We start from the raw sequence: 24730 nt of genomic DNA on the forward strand, positions 1-24730 counted from the left end.
TTGTAGTTTAGCCTTTAAAAACTACTCCCCAACCCCCTCAAAGGAACCTTTTAACTCCTCTCTACCTCACTGCAACTGGGTGTTGGAGTTCTGAACTAGCTCGTATAATACGCTGGCAATAAAACCTTGTTAACTGTTTTTTGTGGTCTCCCTGGGGGTCGCAATCTGGGCACAACACTTTCTGTGTGGTTTTGGCTGAGACAGGGTCTCCCTGTGCAGTCAGGCGGCCCGAGGCTGAAGGCCTCCATCAGCCTCCTCCTCCTCCACCCCCCTACCCCCGAGCTCAGATGGTAGCCTGGCACCACCACACTCAGCTTCTACCCGTTTGGATTTGTTGAATTATGTACCAAGTGTTTATATTACCTACTTAAAATAAATAAATAAATGGCTGAGAAGAGATTTAAGAATCTTAATCCTTTCTTCTAAGAGGCATCATTGGTTTTGGAGGTTGGCTTTTGTGTTTTTGTTTTTCCAGACCTGATTTTGAAACCCAGTCAGTTATTTATTACTTTTGTGGTCTTAGCCAAGTTTCTTAATTTGGCGAGTCTCAGTTTCAACATTAAAGTAATCGATATAACAAAAGCGACTTTGTGTGGCCCAAGCGCCGTCTAAAACTGCCCTGTGCTCACTGGATGGCAGCTGTTGGTCTATGGATCACTGCGAGCTCTGCGACCCGTGACTGCCAATTATCAGCTAGCTGTTGATAAAACGAGCCTGATACAGACCAACTAACGATAATACCTACGAGCGAAAACTAATCACCTTTAAACATTCTCCAGGAGGTGAGTTTGGAGTGTTCAGGTACAAAAGTTCAAAGGTTCCTATTCTATCCTGACAGACTAAATAATTGCTGACATCAGCGCTATCACACCACTTCATGTGGTTCTTCCATCTTAGGTCTGACTCTCCTTTCTTAGCCTGATCCTTGTCAGAGATCCCCTGACGAGAGGACAGAAGACTTTTACTGGCAGCTGCCTGATCTCACTGAAAACAGTCTGCAGCTGCTGCCCAGGCCCTCTGCCGTGTGCTTTTGGCCTATCTATCTCCTGTCCACACACCATCTGCCCTCTGCCCGTGTGCTTTGGGCCTATCTCCTGTCTATACAGCATCTACCCTCTGCCCATGTGCTTTGGGCCTATCTCCTGTCCACACAGCATCCTCCCTCTGCTCGAGGGCTTTGTCACCTCAGCCGTTATGTTCTTCTGGGCAGCTTGTTGTCTTTTCATTTTCTTTCTTTCAGATTTTATACACAGGGTATAGATATTGAGACAAGATCTCAGGACTCAGCTCTAGAACTTCCTATGTAGATCAGGCTGGCCTCAAAATGGCAGCAACCCTGCTTCTGGCTCTCATGGGTAGGATGAGAGATGTACAGATACCATATGCCTGGCTTCTTTGGTTTGACATGGTGTCAGTGTCATTTAGTCCTGGCTGACCTGAAACTCTCTACTGTAGTCAAGGGTAACCTTGAGCTCCTGATCCTCCCATTCCCACCCCTAAAACAGTAAGATTACAGGTATGTGCCATCCAACTCAGCTTGCTTGCTTTGTTTTTGTGTGTTTATTGTCTAGTTAGTTAAATGTTTATTGAGATGGTGTTTTACAAGGTACCTCTGGCTTCTCTCAGACTTGCAATCTTCTGCTTCTGTGCTCGGAGTGATGGAAACACAAGTGTACTCCTCCCCCTCCAAGAGTTTTTTTCATTTTCTTGATGAATGCTGATGTCTCCCTGAGGTTTCTGCTGTTTCTGGTTAGTCGTGGTCAAAAAATATTAAATAAAAAATTCTAAACATAAACAAACACTCTATAAGTTTTAAATTGTACCCTGATTGATACTGTAATATACTATCAGTATAGTATGTGCGTGATAGTCTCCGAAGCCAGTGCCACCCAAGTCTGCCCTGGAGGTGAATCAGCCCCACAGCCATGGAGTCACAGTGGTTGTGTTCAGTAGATTTTATTTTACGTAACAATAACACCAGCGGTTGTCATGCTGGCAATTTGGATGCCAAAGAGGAGCAGTAAAGTGCTTCCCTGAACCCTCGGGATGACTCAGCAAAGATACTCATCGCCAAGCCTGAGAATGCAATAGCAGCAGGAGTGTGTGTTAGGGCTGCTCCCCCATCCCGCTGCAGACAAGCACAGAGAAACGGCCATGGATAAGCCTCAGCCTTCAAACCATGTCCCGAGTCTTTTCAGACATCCTTCAGATGGGCCTGCCCCCTGCAGTTCACACAGGCTGTAGAGGCTGTGTGGAAGCTTTCCGAGAAGTCAGACTCTTGTCCTGCTGGACTTGGGCTGCATAGCCCTTCAAACCCAGAAGCTCAGCGATCTCCTATCTAAAAGGTGTAACAGAGCGTGAGGTCCAGGTCCTACCCCCGCTTCCTGTGGTTGAATGAGCTGAAACCTCCAAACCCGTCATCCTGTAAGTCCTGGGGCACCCAGGAAACCTGCTCCATGCTGAACTATTATACCAGCCTCATATCATATCGTTTGTCTTCTCACTAGGATACATTCAGGTGTGAGCTCAAGGGAGCCCGTAGATAACAGCCCCCTCAAGTTTCAAGATTTTAGAAAGTTTGTACAAGAACCAAATTGCAACAAAGTGTGTTCCTATTGTCTGTCAGAAAATTAGGAGGCACATAGGAGTTTCCACCCATGGGTTGAGGACAAAGACTAAATAATATACACGCAGTTTTCAGCAACACAGTTTGCAGAGTCTTGGATTGATTGATTGATTTTGGTTTTTCGAGACAGGGTTTCTCTGTAGCTTTGGAGCCTGTCCTGGAACTAGCTCTGTAGACCAGGCTGGTCTTCTACCTCACAGAGATCCGCCTGCCTCTGCCTCCTGAGTGCTGGGATTAAAGGCTTGCGCCACCACCACTTGACCCTTTATTTGTCTTTATTTCTCCTTTTGCTTGTGTTTCTCTTTAGAAAGACTTGGCTTGTGTTCTTGTTGTGAATCTAGCAGTAAAAATAGAAGGTAGACTGTGTGATGGTTACTCTCGGTCTTCAACTTGACTATATCTGGAAGGAACTACATCCAGCAATGGAGGGCACACCTGTGGGAAATTTTCTGCTTGGTTTGGAGTGGATGAATCCACTTCTAGCTCAGACCTTTGAGTAAGGAAAGCACTCACCTCTGATCCATTTGTTGGGGCAGGAAGGCCTATGCCTTTGATTCGGATCTTAAGGCTGGAAGACACAAACCTCTAATTCAAATCTTGAGGTGGGAAGACATACCTTCAATCTGGACCAAACCTTATTCCGGAAGTGGAAGTCTGTATAAGGGCATAGAAGAAGGAAGCTTTTGCTCTATCCCTGCTTGCCCTCACCTTACAGTACCTCCATTCCTTCACTGGCGTTAGAAACTACTTCTTTGGGATTCCAGCACATACTGAAGACCAGCTGAGACATCCAACCTGTGGGACTGAGCAAATACTAGACTCTTGACTTTCTGTTCACAGCCAGCCATTGTTGGATTAGCTGGAAAAGTTTGTAAGTCATTACAAAAAACCATATATATAATTTAATAAATATAATATATAAAATACAGATAATTTATAATATTAGTAATATATTACTAATAAAGATAATATAAATCATATATATACTCATGCCATAAATTCTGTGAGTCTAGAGAACCTGAATAATAAAGACTATCTCTCTCTTTTTTTTCAAATGGGAAAATAATATTAAGGTCCAGAGACTAAAACTACTGCTTCTCTTCTCAGAGAGTTTGTATGACTTTGAGTCACCATGAAGCCATGTGTTTTCTCTGTTTGACATCAAAGTCTGTCCTGCCAATGAAAACCATTCATCCAAAACCCTAAAACTGCCCACAACCAGATGGCAGCTTACTGTAATAACTGTTCCTTCTGAAGGTGACAACATCCTCCAAATAGAGATTTTGCCTCATACAAAACAGACTCTAATTAGGGTAAACTGCATAATGCAAACCAAACGTTGCTGGTGTCACGAACTCACCCTGCCTGATTCTCTCCCACGTCCTCCCCTCCCCTCATACCGGGGATGGAGACCAGACCAGGCCCTCACACGCGCTAACAAGAATTTTTGCACTAAGCTACATGCACCCTGCCTGCCACAGCTGTTTCAATACAATGCCTCAACAAGTGGTGTTTTCTTCAGACACCATGCCTTCCTTAGCTGTCTTACTAATGGTGAAAACATGTCTATGACAAGAATTCTTTCTTTGTGACCATCCTGCCACCGTTTCCCATAAGTGCTGAGTAGTTCAGGAGTGGTCTTTCCGGGACACTCCCTGTGCATCTGGGAGTTATTCCCCAGGACAGTCAGTCCAGTGAGCTGAGCCAACACTCGGGGCTCAGCCCGGGCGGATCCCATCTTCTGCTGCAGTCATCCCCTTCTAGTTCTGAGCCTCAAAGTCGTGTTAGCCAAATATGATGGAAGTTACCAAATGTTTATGTGATGTAGCTCATTTCTGTGACAACAGAAATCAAATCATGTGAGAACATTTTAAAAGTAGAAGAGTCATAAACATATGACTAAGAAAAGGTTTTGAGCCGGGCACTTACTCAGAGGCAGGAGGATCTCTGCAAGTTCAAGGCCAGCCTGGTCCACAGAGTGAGTTCCAGGACAGCCAGAGCTACACAGAGAAACCCTGCCTTGAAACAAAACAAAAAAATGGAGGAGGTAAAGTATTGTTAATTTTTATAAACTTTCTGGCCATTTCCTAAAATGAACACAAAAACTTTATTAAAATTTTGCAGATTCAGGCAGTGGTGCCACACACCTTTAATCCTGCACTCAGGAGGCAGAGGCAGGCGGGTCTCTATGAGTTTGAGGCCTGCCTGGTCTACAGAGTGAGTTCCAGGACAACCAGAGATACAAAGAGAAACCCTGTCTTGAAAAAAACAAAAAAAATTTTTTTTAGTTATTTTTTGAACTTAAATTTTCCATGAGAATTTTTAGATAAAACAAGCAAAATGTAGCTTTAACCAGCTCTAGTTATTTTGTTGTTGTTGTTTTATTTTTAGTTTATATTTTACTGTTTGGTTCTGACATTGAAGCCAGGGTCTTGCACACGTTAGGCAAGCAAAAGCTCCACCCCTAAATCAGAGTCCAAACTGTAATAATTTTATTTCCTTGGAATGTTCCTTCTCTAACGATATTTACAAAGCTTACTTCCTTTCAGACTTATACTCAAATCACACCCCAGAGAAGCCTTCAACGACCATTCCATTTTAAACTGCAAATGAGATCTGGGGAGAAGCCAAAGCTCAAGGCCAACCTGGAATACATAGTAAGAATGAATAAATAAATAGAACTATACATTTTCTTCTTGTTTGTTTGTTTTGAGCCAGAGTCTCTCTGTGTAGCCCTGGCTTCCCTGAGCTGAAGGGGAATGCAGGTCCCGAGGAGGATGTGTGTAGTTCGCTGGGGTGGCGGTGTATGGACACGATCTGAGGGTGAATTGGGATGGCTGCCAGCAGGTTTATTAATAAAGAATACACCTTTTATACTCTATAGTTGCAAATAGAATTAAATGGGGGGGGGAGCTGGAGTATTACTAGAGATAGGGTTTGAGGAAGCATTGACCTTGACGAGCTAACAGGTACCAGCCAAGTGTTAACAGAAGGGCCACACGGGCTGTATGCCAGAGATGAGGAGAATGAGTGTTTTTTCCTCAAGCCCCTGAGCGGGTAGAGGTCCTTATCCAAAGGCCTGACCTGGGGATCAGACAATACACGACAATTTAAGAGCAATTTTCATTCCTCAAGTCGGGGGAAAGCACTGAGCTATTCCCGAAGTATGTCCCTTTCTGTCTTAGTCTTACTGTCTGGGCCATTCCCCTCACAGGCTTCCTGAAAGGGAAGGTCCTGATTGCCAAGTATTTTTTTGAACACCAAACCTCTTGGCCAATGCAAATAATCCCAATCAGATGAAATCAGACCCAATTAAAAGATGCCCAAGTTTAATAGATAAGAATACTCCCCGGTGACCCCAGAAAAACATGGAGAAGGGAAAAGAGAGAAGGGGACACCACGGGTAACCCAGAGACCACGTGTTCATTCTCTGGGGGCAGTTTAAATAGCCTGTGGGAGTGCCCTTGACCTTCCCCGGGAGGGGTTACTGTTTGTGGGCCTTCTTGACCCCAGCCCCTGGGAGGGGACACCATTTGGTGGGCTTTCTCGGAGGTGGAGTTTGGACTGAGGCAACTCCTAGGGGAGGGAGTGTATGTCAGGAGCTGGGATGAAGCCCCCAACCAAATACTCCAGACTTTTTGGATAAAGCAGTGCCAGGGAGCTGAGGTGATGATTATAACCAAACATGTCAGGCTACTTCCTGCAGACATGGGGTGACACGGGAGTGGGGAGAGCTGGGAGTTGGTGGGCTCATGCTCAGCAAGAGGTGTGGCTGGAGAGGCATCATGTTTACTGTCATCCTGGAGACCTCAGGCAGCTGTTTCTTGAGGGAGATGGGAAGGCAGGTGCAATGGTGAAGTCCCAGGAGCTGGTGCAGGTGTTGGCATTGTCTGGAGAGTGCTTTGTAAGTTGGTCTTGGCCCAGACAGCAGGAGTGACTTGAAAAATATGCTTAAAATGGGTGGGGTTAAAACAGGCTCTGGAGTCTGTTAGTTTTTACCAGGACTGACTTTTTTTTTTTGATAAATCAGCAGAATTTTTTTGGTATCTGGAAGAGAACTGGAACAGGAACATTTTAGAAGACAGTTAAAGGGAATTCATACAGACATAAAACAAGCACACTGTGACCACATTATTTTAACAGATAGACAAATAAAAAGTTTTAGGAACCTGTGTCAGCTGACCAACCTAAAAATCCTGCTGTAGCTAGGAGAAACAATTAATAAATTGGCCCTCCTGAAACTGAAAAGCTTCTATAAAGCAAAGGACATGGTCAACAAGACAAAATGACATCCTACAGAATGGGAAAAGATCTTCACTAACCCCACATCAGACAGAGGGCTGATCTCCAAAATATACAAAGAACTCAAGAAATTGGTCATCAAAAGATCACATAATCCAATAAAAAAAAATGGAGTACAGACCTAAACAGAGAACTCTCAACAGAGGAATCTAAAATGGCTGAAAGACACTTAAGGAAATGTTCAACATCCTTAGTCATCAGAGAAATGCAAATCAAAACAACTCTGAGATTTCATCTTACACCTGTAAGAATGGCCAAGATCAAAAACACTGATGACAACTTATGCTGGAGAGGTTGTGGGGAAAAGGGAACACTTCTGCGTTGCTGGTGGGAATGCAAGCTGGTACAACCCCTTTGGATGTCAGTGTGGCAATTTCTCAGAAAATTAGGAAATGATCTTCCTTAAGACCCAGTAATACCACATATATATATATATCATATATATATATCCAAAGGATGCTTAATTGTGCCACAAGGACATGTGCTCAACCATGTTCATAGCAGCATTGTTTGTCATAGTCAGAACCTGGAAACAACCTAAATGCCCCTTCACCGAAGAATGGATAAGGAAAATGTGGTATATTTACACAATGAAGTACTATATAACAGAAAAAAATGATGATGTCTTGAATTTTGCAGGCAAATGGATGGAGCTAGAAAACATCATTTTGAGTGAGGTAACCCAGACACAGAAAGACAATTATCACATGTACTCACTCATAAGTGATTTTTAAGCATAAAGCAAAGAAAGCCAGCCCACAAATCACAATCCCAGAGAACCTAGACAACAATGATGACCCCAAGTGAGACTTACATAGATCTAATCTACATGGGAAGTAGAAAAAGATCTCCTGAGTAAATTGGGAGCATGGGGACCTTGGGAAAGGGTTGAACAGGAGGGGAGAGGCAGGGAGGGGAGCAGAGAAAAATGTAGAGTTCAATAAAAATCAATAAAAAAAATTAAAGTGCAGCAGGCAACAGTGCAATCAAAAATAAATAAATAAATAATTTAAAAAAATCCTGGTGTAGGCAGGCAGCAGAAGCCAGGGAAGCACAGAGGTGGTTTAAGAACCAGATTAGCAGACGTTGCAAGGGGAAAGAAAAACAAAAGGAAGAAGAACTATATGGTTTTAGAGAGGAAGGACAGTGGGAAAACAGATCTGGATCCATTGTAGAGAACAAACACTGAGAGAGATTGGGCGTTTCAGAAAATACTTAACATTTGGAGGTGCTGGGGGTGGGGGGGATGCTGTTTTTCCCATGGGCCCAGGGCCACGTGTTGGAAAACGTCCTTCTCTGCTCTTTGCCAGGCTAAGACTGGCTTGTCTCGGTGAGCTCTCCTTTTTGAATACATGCTGCTAGGGCCCGGGCCGGTTCACATTTGTTTATGTTTGTTGACTTTCAGGCTTTCCTGTCATGGCCTGTGCCAGGTGCCCGATGCAAGCGGCAAGTCAGGTCTGGTTGAGATGGGACTGAGTGGATAGAAACTCTCACGACCCCTCCTGTTTTTGACTCTAGAGCCCTATCCAGGTAGTGCACTGTGACAGACTTTGAGTCCCAAGATTTGACACAGACTTTTAAATGGGCTCTTGAGATTCAAAGCCGGATCCTCAGATGCAGCTGGGCTGCCTTTTACCCTTTTACAAAAATCCATTTAAGCCGGGCTGTGGTGGCGCATGCCTTTAATCCCAGCACTCCGGAGGTAGAGGCAGGCGGATCTCTGTGAGTTTGAGGCCAACCTGGTCTACAAGAGCTAATTCCAGCACAGGAACCAAAAGAGAAACCCTGTCTCGAAAAATAAAAAAAAAAAAAAAAATAAATAAATAAAAAAATAAAAAAAAATCCTTTTAAATTGGGTCTAACACCTAATGTAAAAAAAACCAAGGCTCCAAAAGCCCATGGTTTCTGGATGCACGCTCCCAGCCCCACTCCCATTCCGCACTCCCCTCCCCGCTTCTCCGGCTGTTTGTCTCTCACTGTTTGTTCTCTACAATGGATCCAGATCTGTTTCTCCCTGTCCTTCCACTCGAAAACATTGTAGTTCTTTGTTTTTGTTCCCTCTTACAGCATCTGCTAATAGGGATCTTAATGGGACTACCTCTGTGCTTCCCTGGCTTCTACTGCTTGCCTACATCAGGTTTTTTAAGTTTGTCGGCTGACACAGGTTTCTAAAAGAATTTTATTTGTCTGTCTGTTAAAATAATGTGGCCACAGTGTGCTTGTTTTATGTCTGTGTGAGTATGGGGGTGTGTTTCCACAGTATGCTTGCTTTATGTCTCTGTGAGTGTGTGTGTTTGATTTCACAGTATGCTCGTCTCATTTATGTATATGTGTGCATGTTTTAAGATCTGTAAGGCTTAATCTGTAACTCCTGATTACAACAACTCTGGAAAAATACAAACATGTGGGTAACCTCAATTTTGACTGTACCACCTTCTTGGGTAAGAGTACCCACATGTGCTAGTATTCTTTGACTTATTAAAATATTTCTTTTAATCTTCTTACATTTACTAGCATTGGTAAGCTGTAACTAACTGTGTAAAATAGATGTCTAAATTTAACTTCTATGTCTAGTTTAAATAAAACAGGTACCCAATTCTCACGTGTCTTTACATATCGGAGAGTATGGTATTTAACAAAAGAGCTTCTAACATAGAGACATGCCAGCTCCTGCAGCACCCTATAGCTCCTCCGAGAAGACACATGGTTGAAAAAGACCTTCTGCCTGGAGGCTTGCCTTTAGGTTTGGCAAAGCCACCTACACAGCAAAAAGCGGCCTTCTACCTCTTCAGCTTCCTGGATACTACACCTGGGGAATCAATCTTCTCATCATACCAAAGACAGGTAGACTAAATCTTCCCCCCACAGGAAAATCTTTGGGCCCCTTGGACTCAGCAGCTAACAGCAAGCACTGCTTCTAAGGCTGGTGTTCTCCAAGGACTAAGGAGAAGATTTGGGATTGCCTGTGTAGCTAAAAAAGCTATCTCATTTTTGCTCATTTATCTCCTTTAGCTCTATCTAATGGCATTTGATGACTTAAGGTACTGGTAGCTCATTACTTCATTTGTTAAGTTTTCTGCTAAAATACAGACAGGTGCGCCTCTATAACAGGCGTCATAGTCCAGGACTAACAGGTTCCAGGTGTACCTTCAGAGGTTCAGCATTTCCAGTTCCCTTTCACTGTCTTCTAAGATGTTCCAGTTCTCTTCCAGATACCTGCAGGTTCCCAAAAAAGTTCTGCTGATTTATTAAAAAAAAAAAAAAAAAAAAAAATCAGGCCTGGTAAAAACTAACAGACTCCAGAGCCTGTTTTAACCCCACCCATTTTAAGCATATTTATTTTACAAGACACTCCTGCTGTCTGGGCCAAGACCAACTTACAAAGCACTCTCCAGACAATGCCAACACCTGCACCAGCTCCTGGGACTTCACCATTGCCACCTGCCTTCCCATCTCCCTCAAGAAACAGCTGCCTGAGGTCTCCAGGATGACAGTAAACAGGATGCCTCTCCAGCCACACCTCTTGCTGAGCGCGAGCCCACCAACTCCCAGCTCTCCCCACTCCCGTGTCACTCCATGTCTGCAGGAAGTAGCCTGACATGTTTGGTTGAGGGGCTTCACCTCAGCTTGCTGGCACTGCTTTATCCAAAAAGTCTGGAATGTTTGGTTGGAAGCATCACCTCAGCTTGCTGACCCCTTTATATAAAAAGTCTGGAGTATTTGGTTGGGGGCTTCACCCCAGCTCCTGACATACGCTCCCTTCCCTGGGAGTTGCCTCAGTCCCACCTCTGAGTCCACCTCTGAGAAAGCTGGCCAAATAGTGTCTCCTCTCCAGGGAGGGTCAAGACCACTCCTACAGGTTATTAAACTGCCCCCAGCCAGGCGGTGGTGGCACACGCCTTTAATCCCAGCACTCGGGAGGCAGAGGCAGGCGGATCTCTGTGAGTTCGAGACCAGCCTGGTCTACAAGAGCTAGTTCCAGGACAGGCTCCAAAACCACAGAGAAACCTTGTCTCAAAAAACCAAAAAAAAAAAAAAAAAAAAAAAAAAAAAACCAACAAAAAAAAACTGCCCCCAGAGTTGACACACGGTCTCTGGGTTACCCGTGGTGTCCCAGTTTCACATGGTTTCCCCTTCTCTCTCTTCCCCCTCCATGTTTTCCCAAATCCATCCGGGGAGAATTCTCATCTATTAAACCTGGGCACCTTTTAATTTGGTCTGATTGGGATTATTTGTGTCAGTGGGGAGGTTGGGCATTTAAGAAAAAACACTGATTCTTCCTCTTTTCCCATTTTACCTTACCATCTTGATTTTTCTGTATTTCTGAATGAAAGTCTTGTCCTTATGTTTTGCCTGAGTCCAACGACCCCCAAGAAGACCACCACGGAGCCACACTTCTGAATGCAAAAGCAAGGTTTTGTTCATTAAGTACGGGCTAGCACGGGTCCTCTGCCTCACAGTCTGACACAGCAGATGGAGGGAGAAGGACCCCGTCTACACAAAGCAGTCACAAGGTTACAGTCTCAAAATACAAAATTACTTATCCTGCATCACAATTGGCTAAAGGCGAGGTCACAGCTGAAGGCTGTTAGCTTTGGTTAGGCTATTAGTATCTAGGGGATAGCAACAGCCCCCCCCCCCTTACTTCCTCCAGACATCTGCTGACCCTGTGCTAAGCGCAGGGGCAAAACAGTGGTTAATCAGGTGCCTACAAGGACGTTTGAAACCAGCAGATGTAAACAGATGTTGTTTGGGTACCCTGTGGGGGTCACTTTGACCAGGACAGCACAGTTTCTTGGGAATGTTTATGACTTTGCTGTACTACATTCACCCCACTGGTTAGGTCCAGTCTAAACTGGAGTTCTTTTTCAAAATGGAATTTGTTTTGCTCCTTCACTTAATGGCCTCAGACTCTGAACTGTAGGCATTTCATCCATAGGTGTGCTTGGTAAATCTCCGACTTTCCTGCTCTTGGTGTAATTAGGAGGGCACTGTCGTATTTCTGGTTCCTAGGTGGTGGGGATTTTTTTCCCAAAGAATTATTTTGTTTAGGAGAGGCTACCATTTTACACATTTTCATCCTTTATTAAAGTTCCCACAACATTTTTCAAAGGGAAAGGCATTAATAGTTAGAACCATTAAAAATGAAAGTTAAAACGTTCTGGAGAAGTGTGGCCTGCAATGTCAAAACGCAATGATCACTATGCTGTCCACTCATTGTGTGTAGACCAGGTTAGCCTCGAACTCACAGAGACCTGTCTGCCTCTGCTTCTCTAGTGCTGGAATTAAAAGTCTGAGCCATGATGCCAGGTACTTGTTTGCTTTTAGACAGGGCACAGGTAGCCGAGGCTAATCTTGGCAACAACAACAACTACAACAAGACCTTTAAATTTAAATCTCAAAATGTGAGAAAATACAACTCTTGTTGATAATCTGTTGTGCCTTTTGAACCTATGCCTTGAGAATAAATACTTTCTAATTATAACAAAGAGCTACCAGTTGTGTGACTTTCTAAAAAAGCAGTTAGGGGCTCCAGATCTCTGCTTCCTCACCGTCAAATGGTACTTAGGAAAAACACTTCAGAGGTGGGAGCCCACAGAAGGGTTGTCTTTCTTCTCATAAGCCGTATTTCTCAGTTTCCCCACTACTGACATTTCAGGCCAAGCGCTCTGGGTACGTGCACTGTAAAATGATTTCTACAGAGGCCTGGTCTCCGCATCTGCCCATTACTGTCTGGAGAACCCAGCGCCACTTCTTCCCCAGAGCGAGCTGAAATGCTCCTGAGATCATGAAGTGCTGCACCTGCGGGGCCCTCCATGCTCACAAGGCATGGTGGCACACACGTTTAATCCCAGCATTTGGGAGGCAGAGGAGACCCAGCCCAGCCCCCTCTGGACAGTCATCGAAATGTCGAGAGACTCTGTCTCAAAAGAAAAAAAAATATGGAAAAATGAAAGAACAAGTCCAGACGGGGGAGGATGAGTGGCCCCAACTCAAGTTTCTAGAAGACAAGAGCCCTGTCTCAGACATTTGGGAATCAGAGGCCGTGATCCCCAGTAAGCAACCGAAGTCCTGATTAATGGACTGCACGTGAAGGGAGAGGACAGAGGACAGAGGGGACTAATGAGGCAGGAGCCTTAGGGCTCTGAGAATCAAAGGAATCCACAGGGAGCATCGCAACACGCTGCTTAAACTCCTTTGAATTTATTTCAGGCAAGGGGTGAGCGGCATAAGCTTGCACCTAGCTAGGGGCGCGCCTGGAAGGTAAACTGGTGACGCACCTCAGAGTCGCCAAGGAGCCCCGTAGCCCCGCCCCTACCGCAGCCCCGCCTCTCCCCGCGCCCCGGGAGCCCGGGAATGGTGTGCGTGGCTCGGCCTCCGCGCGCGCAGCTCCTGCGTGAGGGCGGGGCGGGGCAGGGCGGAGGCGCCGGTCCTGCCACGTTTGGCCCGGCCGTTACGGCTGCGGCGCGGGGGGGTACGGGAGGGGGTGGGGCTGGGGCTGCAGCCGGATCCGGATGCGGCGCTGTGACCGGCCGGGAGACTGACGCGCCTGGAGGGGAGCGTGGATCGCTTCGGTGTGGTGAGGCGACCCGGGGCTCAGACGGGAGGAAGGGCGGGCTTGGGACCGCCTTGAGGCTGCAGACCGCGGAGGCCGGGACGCCCCTCCCCAGGAGCCCGGCGCCTAAGCATGGTGGCCCGCGCTCCGGCCGGGCAGGGTCCTGGATGGCCTAGGAACCGGACTGTCCGTGGCATGGGACTTGGGGACAGTCCTCGCCCTGTCTGCCGCTTTTGCTCTGAAAGGGCGCTTAACACTGGGGTCCGTTTTACTGGTCCGGCGGTCAGAGCTGCTGAAGACACGCTCCGGCTCGGAAGAACCCCACCTGCTCAGATTGTCTGAAGGCCTAGGGTTGGGGGTTCTGGGATTTGTACCCCTACAAACGCCGTGTGATTTCTGTTATGTGTAGGAACTAATGTTTGTGAAAGGCAAACACAAAATTTGTTAATGTAAAAATAAATGGGAATTCGTTGTGTTGGGATAATCACCCCTTAATTAATCCAAGAATGGGTCTCAGGAAATTGAGGTATTTTAAGGCAGAATTCGTAGATAAGGTAGACCACGTAAAAGCAGATACCGTGATGCAAAGATTGTCGTCTGTTTTCTGTTGTGGAGCTCAGAGGGACAACGGGAAGACCCTCATCACAGGCACCTTTAGGCTAGTCTTGGGAAAGCCATGCTTCAACTATCCAACTAGATTGGAGATAAAAAGATGAAGTAGATCAAATACTTCAAACATTGAAGAGCTCTACCTGCCTTCACCTATCACAGGAATTTTGATATGGCTGTAGATCGTATTTAGAAATCTGTAGATCTCGGTCTTCAGTGTTCACTACTTGTTGCTCCCTTTTGTTTTCCTAGGAGCAACTGCTCCCCATTTGTATCCAGTCTCATTCAGAGGCTGGGAAGCCAAACTTGAAATTGTCAAGTTCAGTTGGGTGAAAAAAGAACAAAACAAAACCCTCGATACCATTATAAGTGAAGTTTGGTGTATGGCTTTTGTGATGTCACTTGGGGCAGAGTGGCAGTCTTTTTTCTGTGTGACTTTCTGAAGTGCCTTCGTTCTTTGTTGACTAGAGGTTGCTGCACTAGGGCCAAGGCAATACTCACGCCTTGTCCTTGAGTGGTAACTTAGCAGGTAAACCAGCAGGCTGGTGGGCCAGTGCTGTGAGTTATTTACATTTTGTATATTTCTATTCATAGAACCAAACTTTAGTTAGCTGGTGATGGACCTTTAAAGAATGAAGGTTTTATGTAGCCAGGGCTAACCTTAAGTTTGCCCTACCCAGTGCACGGGTGTGGGGATGTGTGTGTGTATGGACGTGTATATATGTATTTATGTATCCAATCTCATTCAGAGGCTGGGAAGCCAAACTTGAAATTGTCTCTAAAAACAACCACAGTACTATTATAAATGAAGTTTGGTGTATGGCTTTTTAAAAACCAACTTTAAAAAGAATTTTTCATGTTTACTCCAATCCTTACTAGTTTTTATATGTGTGGGGTTTTTTTTGTTTGTTTGTTTGTTTGTTTTTTGAGACAGGTGTCACTGTGATAGCCCTGCTGGCCTTGAATTCCATTGTTCATGACCTAGCCTTCCTAGCACCGGATCACAGGTGTTTGCCACCTCATCTGAATTTTTATTAGCTTGTAATGAGGCATGAATCATATCTTTATGACTAGGAAGATAGGCTTTTTCCTGTTTGAGGTTTTTTAAATCCTGTTTTAAAAGGAAAATGTGTTGTGGGGACACCCACCTATAGAATTATCTTTGTTGCTAATTCATAGCAGTAATTTCGCTGTTACCATAATGGAAATCTCTGGTATGCAGGGTATCTGGTATGTGGTCCCAATAATCAGTCATTTGACAGCCCACACCCCTACCCCACAGGTTGAGAACCACTACCCTAGCAGCACCAGCCCACAAGGATGAAATGTCCTCAGGGACCTTCCGGAAAACGGAGTTTTAAAGTCTTGTTTTTGATTTCATCCATTATTTTCGCCCCTAACGGCAATCCATTTTCCATCCGATAGTAAAACTGTTGTAGATTCTAGGTAGCTAAAGTAAAATAGCTCATATAGTGTTATAAAATTCATTTATGTGATGAAATTAACTTTCTTATCAAGCACACTTTTTTTTAAACTAATAAAGACTCTTAACATTTGAAATTTTATTTTAGATTTTACTGGAAAGATGAAACCCGATGAAACGCCTATGTTTGACCCAAGTCTGCTTGAAGAAGTGGACTGGAGTCAGAATACAGCCACATTTTCTCCAGCCATCTCTCCAAAGAATCCTGGAGAAGGCTTGGTTTTGAGGCCTCTTTGTACTGCAGACTTGAATAAAGGTATCGCCCCAACTTTAGTTTGCAAAACCTGACTAGAAATTGATGCATTTTTCATAAGCATGATGCTAACTTAGTACAGTACTTGAGGGGCTGGAGAGATGGCTCAGAGGTTAAGAGCACTTCCAGAGGTTCGGAGATCAATTCTCAGCATCCACTTGGTGGTTCTCAACCATCTATAATGGGATCTGGTGCACTCTTCTGGCCAGCAGGCATACATGCAGGCAGAACACTGTATACTTAATAAATAAAATCTTAAAAAAAAAAATAACAGTACTTGATTTTTGTACTTAAAATGACTGGAGCACTCACTTGTAATAGGTATGTATCACGGAGGCCAGATATTATTATAATGTATTTAAAATAACTAAATACAAAAAGATGTCTCAAAAACAAAAATGAAGTTATAATGTATCAACATATGTAAGAGTTTTTCTCCAAGAATCTAGACAATCAGGAATAACATTCCTTGGACAAACTGAAGGACAATATAATTTTTTAAAGATTTATTTATTTATATGTGCATTAGTATTTTGCCTGCATTTATGTCTGTGAGAATGTCAAGGTCCCCTGGGACTGGAGTTACAGTTTTGAGCTGCTATGTAGGTACTGGGAATTGAACCTAGGTCCTTTGGAAGAACAGTCAGTGCTCTCAACTCCTGAGCTATCTCTCCAGTCCCTAATTCTTTAATATCTAAATTTACCAAAATAATTTTCTGGAACTTTGGTAATAAAAAAATAATCAACATTTTACCTATTTTCTTCTTCATGGGTATTTGAAGAAAGTAACTTTGGTCAGAATTACTGCATGTGGAAAAATTAAGACTCAAAGTTTTAAATGTACTTTTAGCATTATCATTAGTGTTTTTGTTTTGGTTTTTTTAAAGACTGGGTCCGTATAGTCCTGGCTGTTCTAGAACTCACTTTGTAGACCAGGCCGGCCTTGAACTCACAGAGACCCGCCTCCTTCTGCCTCCCGAGTGCTGGGATTAAAGGCGTGCGCCACTGTGCCCAGCTATATTAGCATCAGTACAATTAGAAATGTATAAAGTTGTCTCAGCAGCGTTCTGTTAGTTGTACTTTAGCTTACAAATGAAACGTGGTGGAGGTGAGAATCTTGCACTTTAAGTATTTAGGATAATGCAGTATCCCTTTAAAAAAAAAAACTTAAATAGCAATGAACAAGTGTATATGCAGGTTCTGCAATTACTAATATTAAGTCTGCACAATTCTAGTTTTATGTGGGCGATATTGTTGAAGGCTGTTATTTGCTATTCTGATGGTAAAAAAATAGGTGTTAGTACGAAAATGTCTTACAGTGCTATGTACGTGACACAACAGGATCTGTGGGAAATTTGCAGGTTTAACCAACAAAATTTGATTAAGATTATAATGGAAACATGATTATGGCATTTTGAAAAAGTAATTTCCTTTAACCCACCCAACGAACATTTTGCTTCTTTTCATATTTTAATCTTTCTTTTACTTTTCTCTTGACTTGAAATGTTTTAAAACTAGGTTTTTTTAAGGTACTGGGTCAGTTGACAGAGACTGGCGTCGTCAGCCCCGAGCAGTTCATGAGTAAGTACCACAGCGTACCTTGTCTGAATAGTTAGCATGCGGTCCAGTGCCCAGTCATTCAAAGAGCTGAAGGATATGAACTAGCCATCCTCATTTATAGAATGCAAATGTTTGCAATGACTTGGTAATTACTAGGGGACCACTTTATTTTCCTTTTATTGTAGTTATCTCCTTCCATGTGATTATGTTAAGCACAGAAATTTCATTATCAAATTAAACTTTTAAACTTCTGGGTTTAGCTGGGCAGTGGTGGTGCACGCCTTTAATCTCAGCACTCAAGAAGTAGAGGCAGGCAATCTGTGAGTTCGAGGCCAGCCTGGTCTACAAGAGCTAGTTCCAGGACAGGCTTCAAAGCTACAGAGAAACCCTGTCTTGAAAAACAAAAACAAAACCAAAAAATAAGCAAACTTTGGGTTTGCATACATATCAGGTTAGATGAGGACCGTCGTTTTCCAGCAGTTTAAAGTGTTAAACATCATTTGTGGGAATGTAGCTTTGCTTCCACTTGTTGTACAACTTGAGAAAAACTGCTTACGTGGGGGACGTATCTGTGTCGTCTTTGTAAGGTGCTTTCAAAGCAAACAAAGATCCTGTTTCTAAAAGAACAAATATGTAATCATGAAACATTGGAAAAACAAATGGACAACTGTTTAGTCAAAAATATTTTGAAGCCAAGACTATGTATAGATCATGGATATAAAAGACTCTTGTAAAACCCTGCAGTTTTGTTACTTGAATATCTTTGAGTATTAGTTTTAAATAAATATAAATTAAATTGGCAGATATTGACTTTTTTTTATTTATTTATTTTTATTATGTATACCATATTCTGTCTGCGTGGTCCTGCAGGTCAGAAGAGGGCACCAGACCTCACTACAGATGGTTGTGAGCCATCATGTGGTTGCTGGGAATTGAACTCAGGACCTTTGGAAGAGCAGGCAATGCTCTTAACCACTGAGCCATCTCTCCAGCCCCCGATATTGACATTCTAGTTAGTCACAGAGACGGCAACATGTACAATTTATCTGTCATACAGTGCTGTTCATTTAAAATATCCCCGAGTCTTAACTTTGCTAGCAGATTATATGTGTTTCCGGCACAGAGGGCAAGCTCTCTCTCCATGCTCTAACAACAGCTGACTTTAAATGTATGGACCACTCAGTGCTGATTGCTGGTATTTCTGCTCCTTGGCATTTTAAATAAATAAAGTACTTTTATAAGTTTAAACTAGCCAGGTGTAGTGGTGTTCACTTTTAATCCCAGAGCTTGGAGGCAGAAGCAGACAGATAGGTCTCTTCTTTGAAACCAGTCTGGTCTACACAGTGAGTTTTAGAATTGCCAGAGCAACATGGTGACACCCTGTCTCCATAAACATACAAACAAATAAATATCTCATGTTCAGTCTACTTCACTTGCTTTGTCTTTAAAAAAAAAAAAAAAAGTGGAAACTAAAGCCCTGTGGGAAAACAGCTTTAATATTTAAAGATGAAGTCAGACAAGCCTGGTATTTTTCTTGAATTTAATAAAATAGAATGTTCACTATCTAACACATTTTTCCTCTTTTGACATTTCCACAGGATCTTTTGAGCATATGAAGAAGTCTGGGGATTACTATGTTACAGTTGTGGAAGATGTGACCCTAGGACAAATTGTTGCTACAGCAACTCTGATAATAGAACACAAATTTATCCATTCATGTGCTAAGGTATGTGCTCACATTAATGTCTATGAGTAAAATGCACAGATGATTTCTAATGAAACCAACTTGGAAGCTTCATTAGCAAAATCAGTTTTTCCATAATTTTTCATTGCTGGAATTCTTTAGTAGAAGACACTTTTCTGATGTTTTTGTGAGTTATAATCCAATCAGATAGATGAGCCAGTGAGATGGTTCAAGGGGTAAAGGTACTTGCCACTGATCCCAACCACCCAAGGTTCCATTCCTGAGACCCACGTAGTGGAAGGAGACAACAGTTATATGTTGTAGTGTGACCTCCACACACACATAACACACTCTCACATTGACTCATACTTTCTCTTTCTGAATGTAGAAAAAAGGGTCATTTAGGAACATTCAGAAATGTGAAGGTGAACACCTTTAGTCCCAGCACTTGGGAGACAAGGGCAGGCAGATCTCTGAGTACAAGACAAGCCTGGTGAGTTCCAGGACAGCCAGAGCTGCAGAGAAACCCTGTCCCCCAAAACAAAAACTAAATAAAGCACTCTGTAGGTTATTGGTTTTGGTAAATCTGCACTTGAAATTAGTAAATTGTTATTAAGCAATAAGCTGGATATACTATCTTTATGACAAGATTACATTATGGTGATTGGGATTGGAGCTGTAATAAAGACTAGAATTGTAACTCTTATTTGCTAGCTTAGTGGAAAACAGGCCGAAGGCTCATCTTTCCAACTGTGCTTGTTTGCAGAGAGGGAGAGTAGAAGATGTCGTTGTTAGTGATGCATGCAGAGGGAAGCAGCTCGGCAAACTGTAAGTACACATAACCCTGGCCAACTGGATGGCCTGTTGCAGTTTGGTCTCTTGCCAAGAAACTTATTTCATCAAATTTTCCTGATTATTTCTGATCTTCATTTATTCTGAACTCATTCTCACTCTGTATCTTAAACTGAGTTTAACGAAAAATTAAAAAGTGTTATTAGTTTCACCCCAGAGTTTGAGAATTGAAAACATATTTTGTTTACCAAGAGTAACAGGGGCTGGAGAGATGGCTCAGCGGTTAAGAGCATTGCCTCCTCTTCCAAAGGTCCTGAGTTCAATTCCCAGCAACCACATGGTGGCTCACAACCATCTGTAATGAGGTCTGGTGCCCTCTTCTGGCCTTCAGGCATACACGCAGAAAGAATATTGTATACATAATAAATAAATAAATAATTTTAAAAAAAAAAAGAGTAACAAGTAACTGAATTGCATTGTCGCTGTAGCACCCCCTCTACACTGTTTTGTTTTTTCAAGATAGGGTTTCTCTGTGTAGCCTTGGTTGTCCTGGAATTCGCTCTGTAGACCAGGTTAGTCTCTAACTCAGAGATTTGCCTGCCTCTGCCTCCCTAGTGCTGATATTAAAGGTGTGCCAGGATTAAAGGTGTGTACCTTGCCTAGCTTTTCCTTTTTGAGACAAGTATCTCATTAAGTTCAGTCTGGCTATGAACTTGTGACGCTCCTGTTTCGGCCTCTGGAGTAGTGGAAAACAGTATTTGCTTATAAAAAGTAACCTCTTTAACTTTTAATACTAGCATTCTTAGACTTGAGCAGTTACAAGTTACAGTGAGTACCCAGTGCCTCTGTCAGATTAAAATCAAAGGGAATGTTTAATATTTGTATAGGTTTATAGCCAAGTTATAAGCAGAATCTCCCTTTAAATATAATCTGAGTCTTCTCAAGTATGTATCATATAGTATCCTAGGTATTTGTAATACTTGACTGTATGAACTATCAGTATAGTGATATTTTGTTTGTAATCTAATAAATAAAGCTTGACTGAAGATCGGAGTGCAGAGTCAAGTCACTAGTTAGCCATAGAAGCTAGGCAGGTGGCACACACCTTTAATCCCAGCATGTGGGAGGCAGGAGGCAAAAGGATCTCTATGAGTTCAAGGCCTCCCTGGGCTATAAGTAGACTGATCCAGTATCAAAGAGCAACAGCCAGGCAATGCTGGCTCACACCTTTAATCCAAGTATATGGGAGTCACATGTCTTCAATCCCAGCACTAAGGAGGTGGAGACGGGAAGGGATGTGGCTGAACTGAGAGGAATATAATGTGGGATGAGACAGGAGCTCAGATGCAATCTTGAGGATTCAGTCTGAGGATTCATAGATACAGGATTGCCCCTTCAGTATGAGCATTGGTAGAGTGGCTGTCTACTCTGCTTTTCTGATCTCTCTCAGCTTTCACCCCCTAATATCTGATTCTAAGTTTTACTAAGATCAATTAGAATTTGTGCTACATATCAGCATTTACTATTCCTCCAATCCATTTAACTAAAATCTTAGGAAGTTTTGTTTTTCAAAAATTATAATTGTTTATTAAAACATAAAAGGCAGATGTGCTGGTGGTATCTAGCTATAAAATTGGCACACAGGAAGCTGAGTCAGGAAGACCACATCAAGTTCAAGGCTAGCCTGGGCTGCATGACAGGATCTGTCTAAATATACAGGAGAAAACCCTTTAGTTAGCACTTTTGGAGTTTTTAATCTCTTAGAACAGCTAGATCACTTGCTTTCTTTCTTTTCAGTTTTTGGGACCAGGGTTTCTCTGTGTAGCCCTGGTTGTAGACCAGGCTGGCCTGAACTCAGTGGTCCACCTGCCTCTGCCTACTGTGTGCTAAGATTAAAGGTGTGCACCCCACAGCCCAGCTTAGATCATATATTTAATGCAGGATTTTGATTCCTTGGGCTTTGTAAGATGGTTTCTGAATAGTATGTCTACAATATTATTCTGACCAATCTTGAGTTTATCAGATTTATATTGTCATTAAAAAGCAGCTTTTAAAATGATTAAAGAAGCTTGGCATGGTGGCATGCCCATGTCCAGCCAAGGCTATATAACTCAAGACTATAGCTATTACTCATTTTATGTGAACACATAGTTGAAGTAGACTTAGAATAAAGGTACCTTAATGTGTAACCTGTGTTAGATGGGAACTCGGCGTTCTGCATGGTAGGCAGCTGTCATCACTGAGCTACATCCCCAGCCCCTGAAACAAAGGTATTTTGGGGTTTGTCTTTTGACTTACGGTCTCATGTTGCTGTAGAAAACGATGACCTTCAATTTCACACCTTTGGGTGTGCCACCACAGCCAGCTTGAGGCCTTTCATAAAAATAATGCAGGCCATGGCTCTCAAACAATGAGATTACACGTGTGTGCCATTCACTATACCTAGGCTCATACATAAAATCTTTTTTAAAAAATTATTTTACTTGAGTGGGTATTTGACCTCCATATATATATGTACATATATGTATATACACACACACACACACACACACACACACACACACACACACACACCATATGTGTTCCTGGTGCCCTCAGATGCCCTGAGACAAGAGTAACAAATGATTGTGAGCTATCATATGGGTGCTGGGAATCAAATCAGGAGTCAGGTCCAAGAACAGCCAATGTTCTTAACTTAATGCTAAGCCAGCTCTGTAGTATTTGTGTGAATTTTTGTAAAAATTTTATGCATATAGGTTATTTTGCTTGGATCACTTGCATGTCTGATGCCTGTAGAGGTCAGGAAGCCAGAAGAGGATAACAGATTAACTGCAAGTGGAGATACAGTTAGCAGCTGTATGGGTACTGGGAACTGAACCCCAGTCCTCTAGAAAATCATCTCTTCAGCACCTCATAAATTGTTACAATTTATTAATAATAAAAAAAAGGTTTAGAGGCTGGCAAGATGGGTGGGAGGGCGACTGACTGCACTTGCAAGATAAGCCTGAGTTGGATTCCCAGAGCCCATCTACAGGAGAAAGCTACACTAAATTGTCCTTTTCTGACCCCCATTCATGCTGTACTTGTACCCCTCTTCCCATAATAAAAAAGAGGTATAGGCTGAGTTAGTTATTAATAGGCTGGGAACTACTAACTGTTTGAAACAAAATGAAAATGCTTCTGGAATTTAAATGCTTATCAACTTAATTTGTATATGTAAGGGAATACTAATAAATGCTACTTTTATTTGTATAACACTAATCTGTGTCACCATCAAGGCCCATTTTGGTTAATAATGTCTCCCATACTTCCCTTTTCAAAATTTCAGGTTATTATCAACTTTGACTTTGCTAAGCAAGAAGCTGAACTGTTACAAGATCACCCTTGAATGTCTACCACAAAACGTTGGCTTCTACCAAAAGTTTGGCTATACAGTGTCTGAAGAAAATTACATGTGTCGGAGGTACCTAAAGTAAAGAACACCATTAAGATAATGCTCCAGGGCTTTCCTGTTCATTTCTGTTGCTGCAGCGCAGTGAGCTCCATTCCGTCTAGACTGGAAGACTGCAGTGGTGACAAGAGCATGCCTGTGGCTGCTGCGGCCGCTCTGCGTCACAAGATTACAAATGACCATAAAGGGGATGATTTTTAACCAAAGGAATATATTTTCAACTTGAATCTTTTCTTGCATTGTATTTTTCTAAAGTTTGTCTTCATTTCTGAAGTAGTCAAGAGTATGGGTAGTAAAGAGTTGTATCTGCTCTATGCTGCTCATTTTTAAATGTATATATACTGAATAAGGCTTTTATCACATAAAATTATCTTCGCCTCATATACCTAAATAGACTTAAGGGTGCATCATTTCTCACATTATAGGGAGTTGAACACATCTATTGTTATAACTAGATCATCTAAACATTGCTGATCCTAATACTCCACACACTTGGACAAGGTACAACAGTTGAAATAACTATTTTACTAAGTGTTGGTACAGTTCTGTGCAGACACCGCACCACCTGTCTCATCTGTAAAGTGATGTCAGAATTACCCAAGGGCAGGTCAGTGGGTGAGCAGCTCTCACTCAGTGGAGGCACTTTCACCCTGGTTTCCATATCATGGGCATCTGAAGCTTTTGAGCTGCCAAAAAAAAAAAAAGTGTGGTACTGTCTTTGTTCCATCCTTGAAAAAAAAGTAGCTTTTCTATTTCTATGATTATAATGGTATTATTATTCTGGTCCTGTTTTATTTATTTTAATGATTTTTAAAGGTAGAATTAGACACTTATTAACAATGGTTCTAATCTTTTTTGTATTCCATGTTATTTACATTAAACTTGTTTATATGAATAATCTCATTAGAATCTTGTGTTTTTCTTATTTGTTGAGACAGGGCAACCTGTAACCCAGGCTAGCAGGAACTCACTATGTAGTACAAGAAAGAACCTTGAACTTCCATGCATGTTCCAAGAGCTTGTATTACAGGCATGCATGACCACAGTATGCTGGAGTCTTTGAAGAAATGGCACATAACAGCATAGTTTTATGTATTTTGGGGTTATTTCCATTGGATTTGGATTTCCCTCTAATATTAGTTGACTTTCCAGAATAGAAATACTTTTACTGTAGAGGGACAGATTTTTACCTCTGACAGTTGGTTCAGTGAACTAAGTGACCTATCACTAGTGAAAATAGTTTAACCCATGTTAAATAAGCCTGCCCCCCAAGGGAAAACTGAATACCGTTAGACTCTGAGGTAAAACCATATATGTTAGTGTTTCAATAATACCATGGAGTTTTGAGGTCTTCTTTTAAATCCCCCTTTACAGAAACACTGTCACCAACTGAAAACAGTTTCAATATTAAATA

General features: G+C 42.5%; 1 protein-coding gene across 4 annotated transcripts; it reads left to right on the forward strand.

Moving 5' to 3' along the window:
* The first annotated feature begins 13391 nt into the window (after positions 1-13391).
* Gnpnat1 (glucosamine-phosphate N-acetyltransferase 1) lies at positions 13392-24208 on the forward strand. Of its 4 annotated transcripts, none has more exons than XM_057786619.1 (6): positions 13393-13503; positions 15665-15832; positions 17348-17410; positions 18988-19115; positions 19840-19901; positions 23194-24208. In XM_057786619.1, the coding sequence occupies exons 2-6, from the start codon at positions 15679-15681 to the stop codon at positions 23339-23341; spliced, it is 555 nt and encodes a 184-aa protein (XP_057642602.1). In that variant the 5' UTR covers positions 13393-13503; positions 15665-15678; the 3' UTR covers positions 23342-24208. The 4 variants fall into 4 exon arrangements, with proteins under 4 accessions (XP_057642605.1, XP_057642602.1, XP_057642601.1 ...); XM_057786618.1 differs by having other exon boundaries at positions 13395-13508; XM_057786620.1 differs by lacking the exon at positions 13393-13503 and adding an exon at positions 13562-13933.
* Positions 24209-24730: the final 522 nt, after the last annotated feature.

This window comes from Chionomys nivalis, chromosome 12 (assembly GCF_950005125.1).
Source record: "Chionomys nivalis chromosome 12, mChiNiv1.1, whole genome shotgun sequence".
Lineage (NCBI taxonomy): Eukaryota > Metazoa > Chordata > Mammalia > Rodentia > Cricetidae > Chionomys > Chionomys nivalis.

What these genes read in the sequence shown, in the direction of transcription:
- Gnpnat1 (XM_057786619.1), top strand. Translation starts at nt 15,679, where the DNA reads ATGAAACCCGATGAAACGCCTATGTTTGACCCAAGTCTGCTTGAAGAA. An exon ending in TACTGCAGACTTGAATAAAG is followed by an intron (nt 15,833 to 17,347) that starts GTATCGCCCCAA and finishes TTTTAAAACTAG; the next exon opens with GTTTTTTTAAGGTACTGGGT. An exon ending in TTATCCATTCATGTGCTAAG is followed by an intron (nt 19,116 to 19,839) that starts GTATGTGCTCAC and finishes GCTTGTTTGCAG; the next exon opens with AGAGGGAGAGTAGAAGATGT.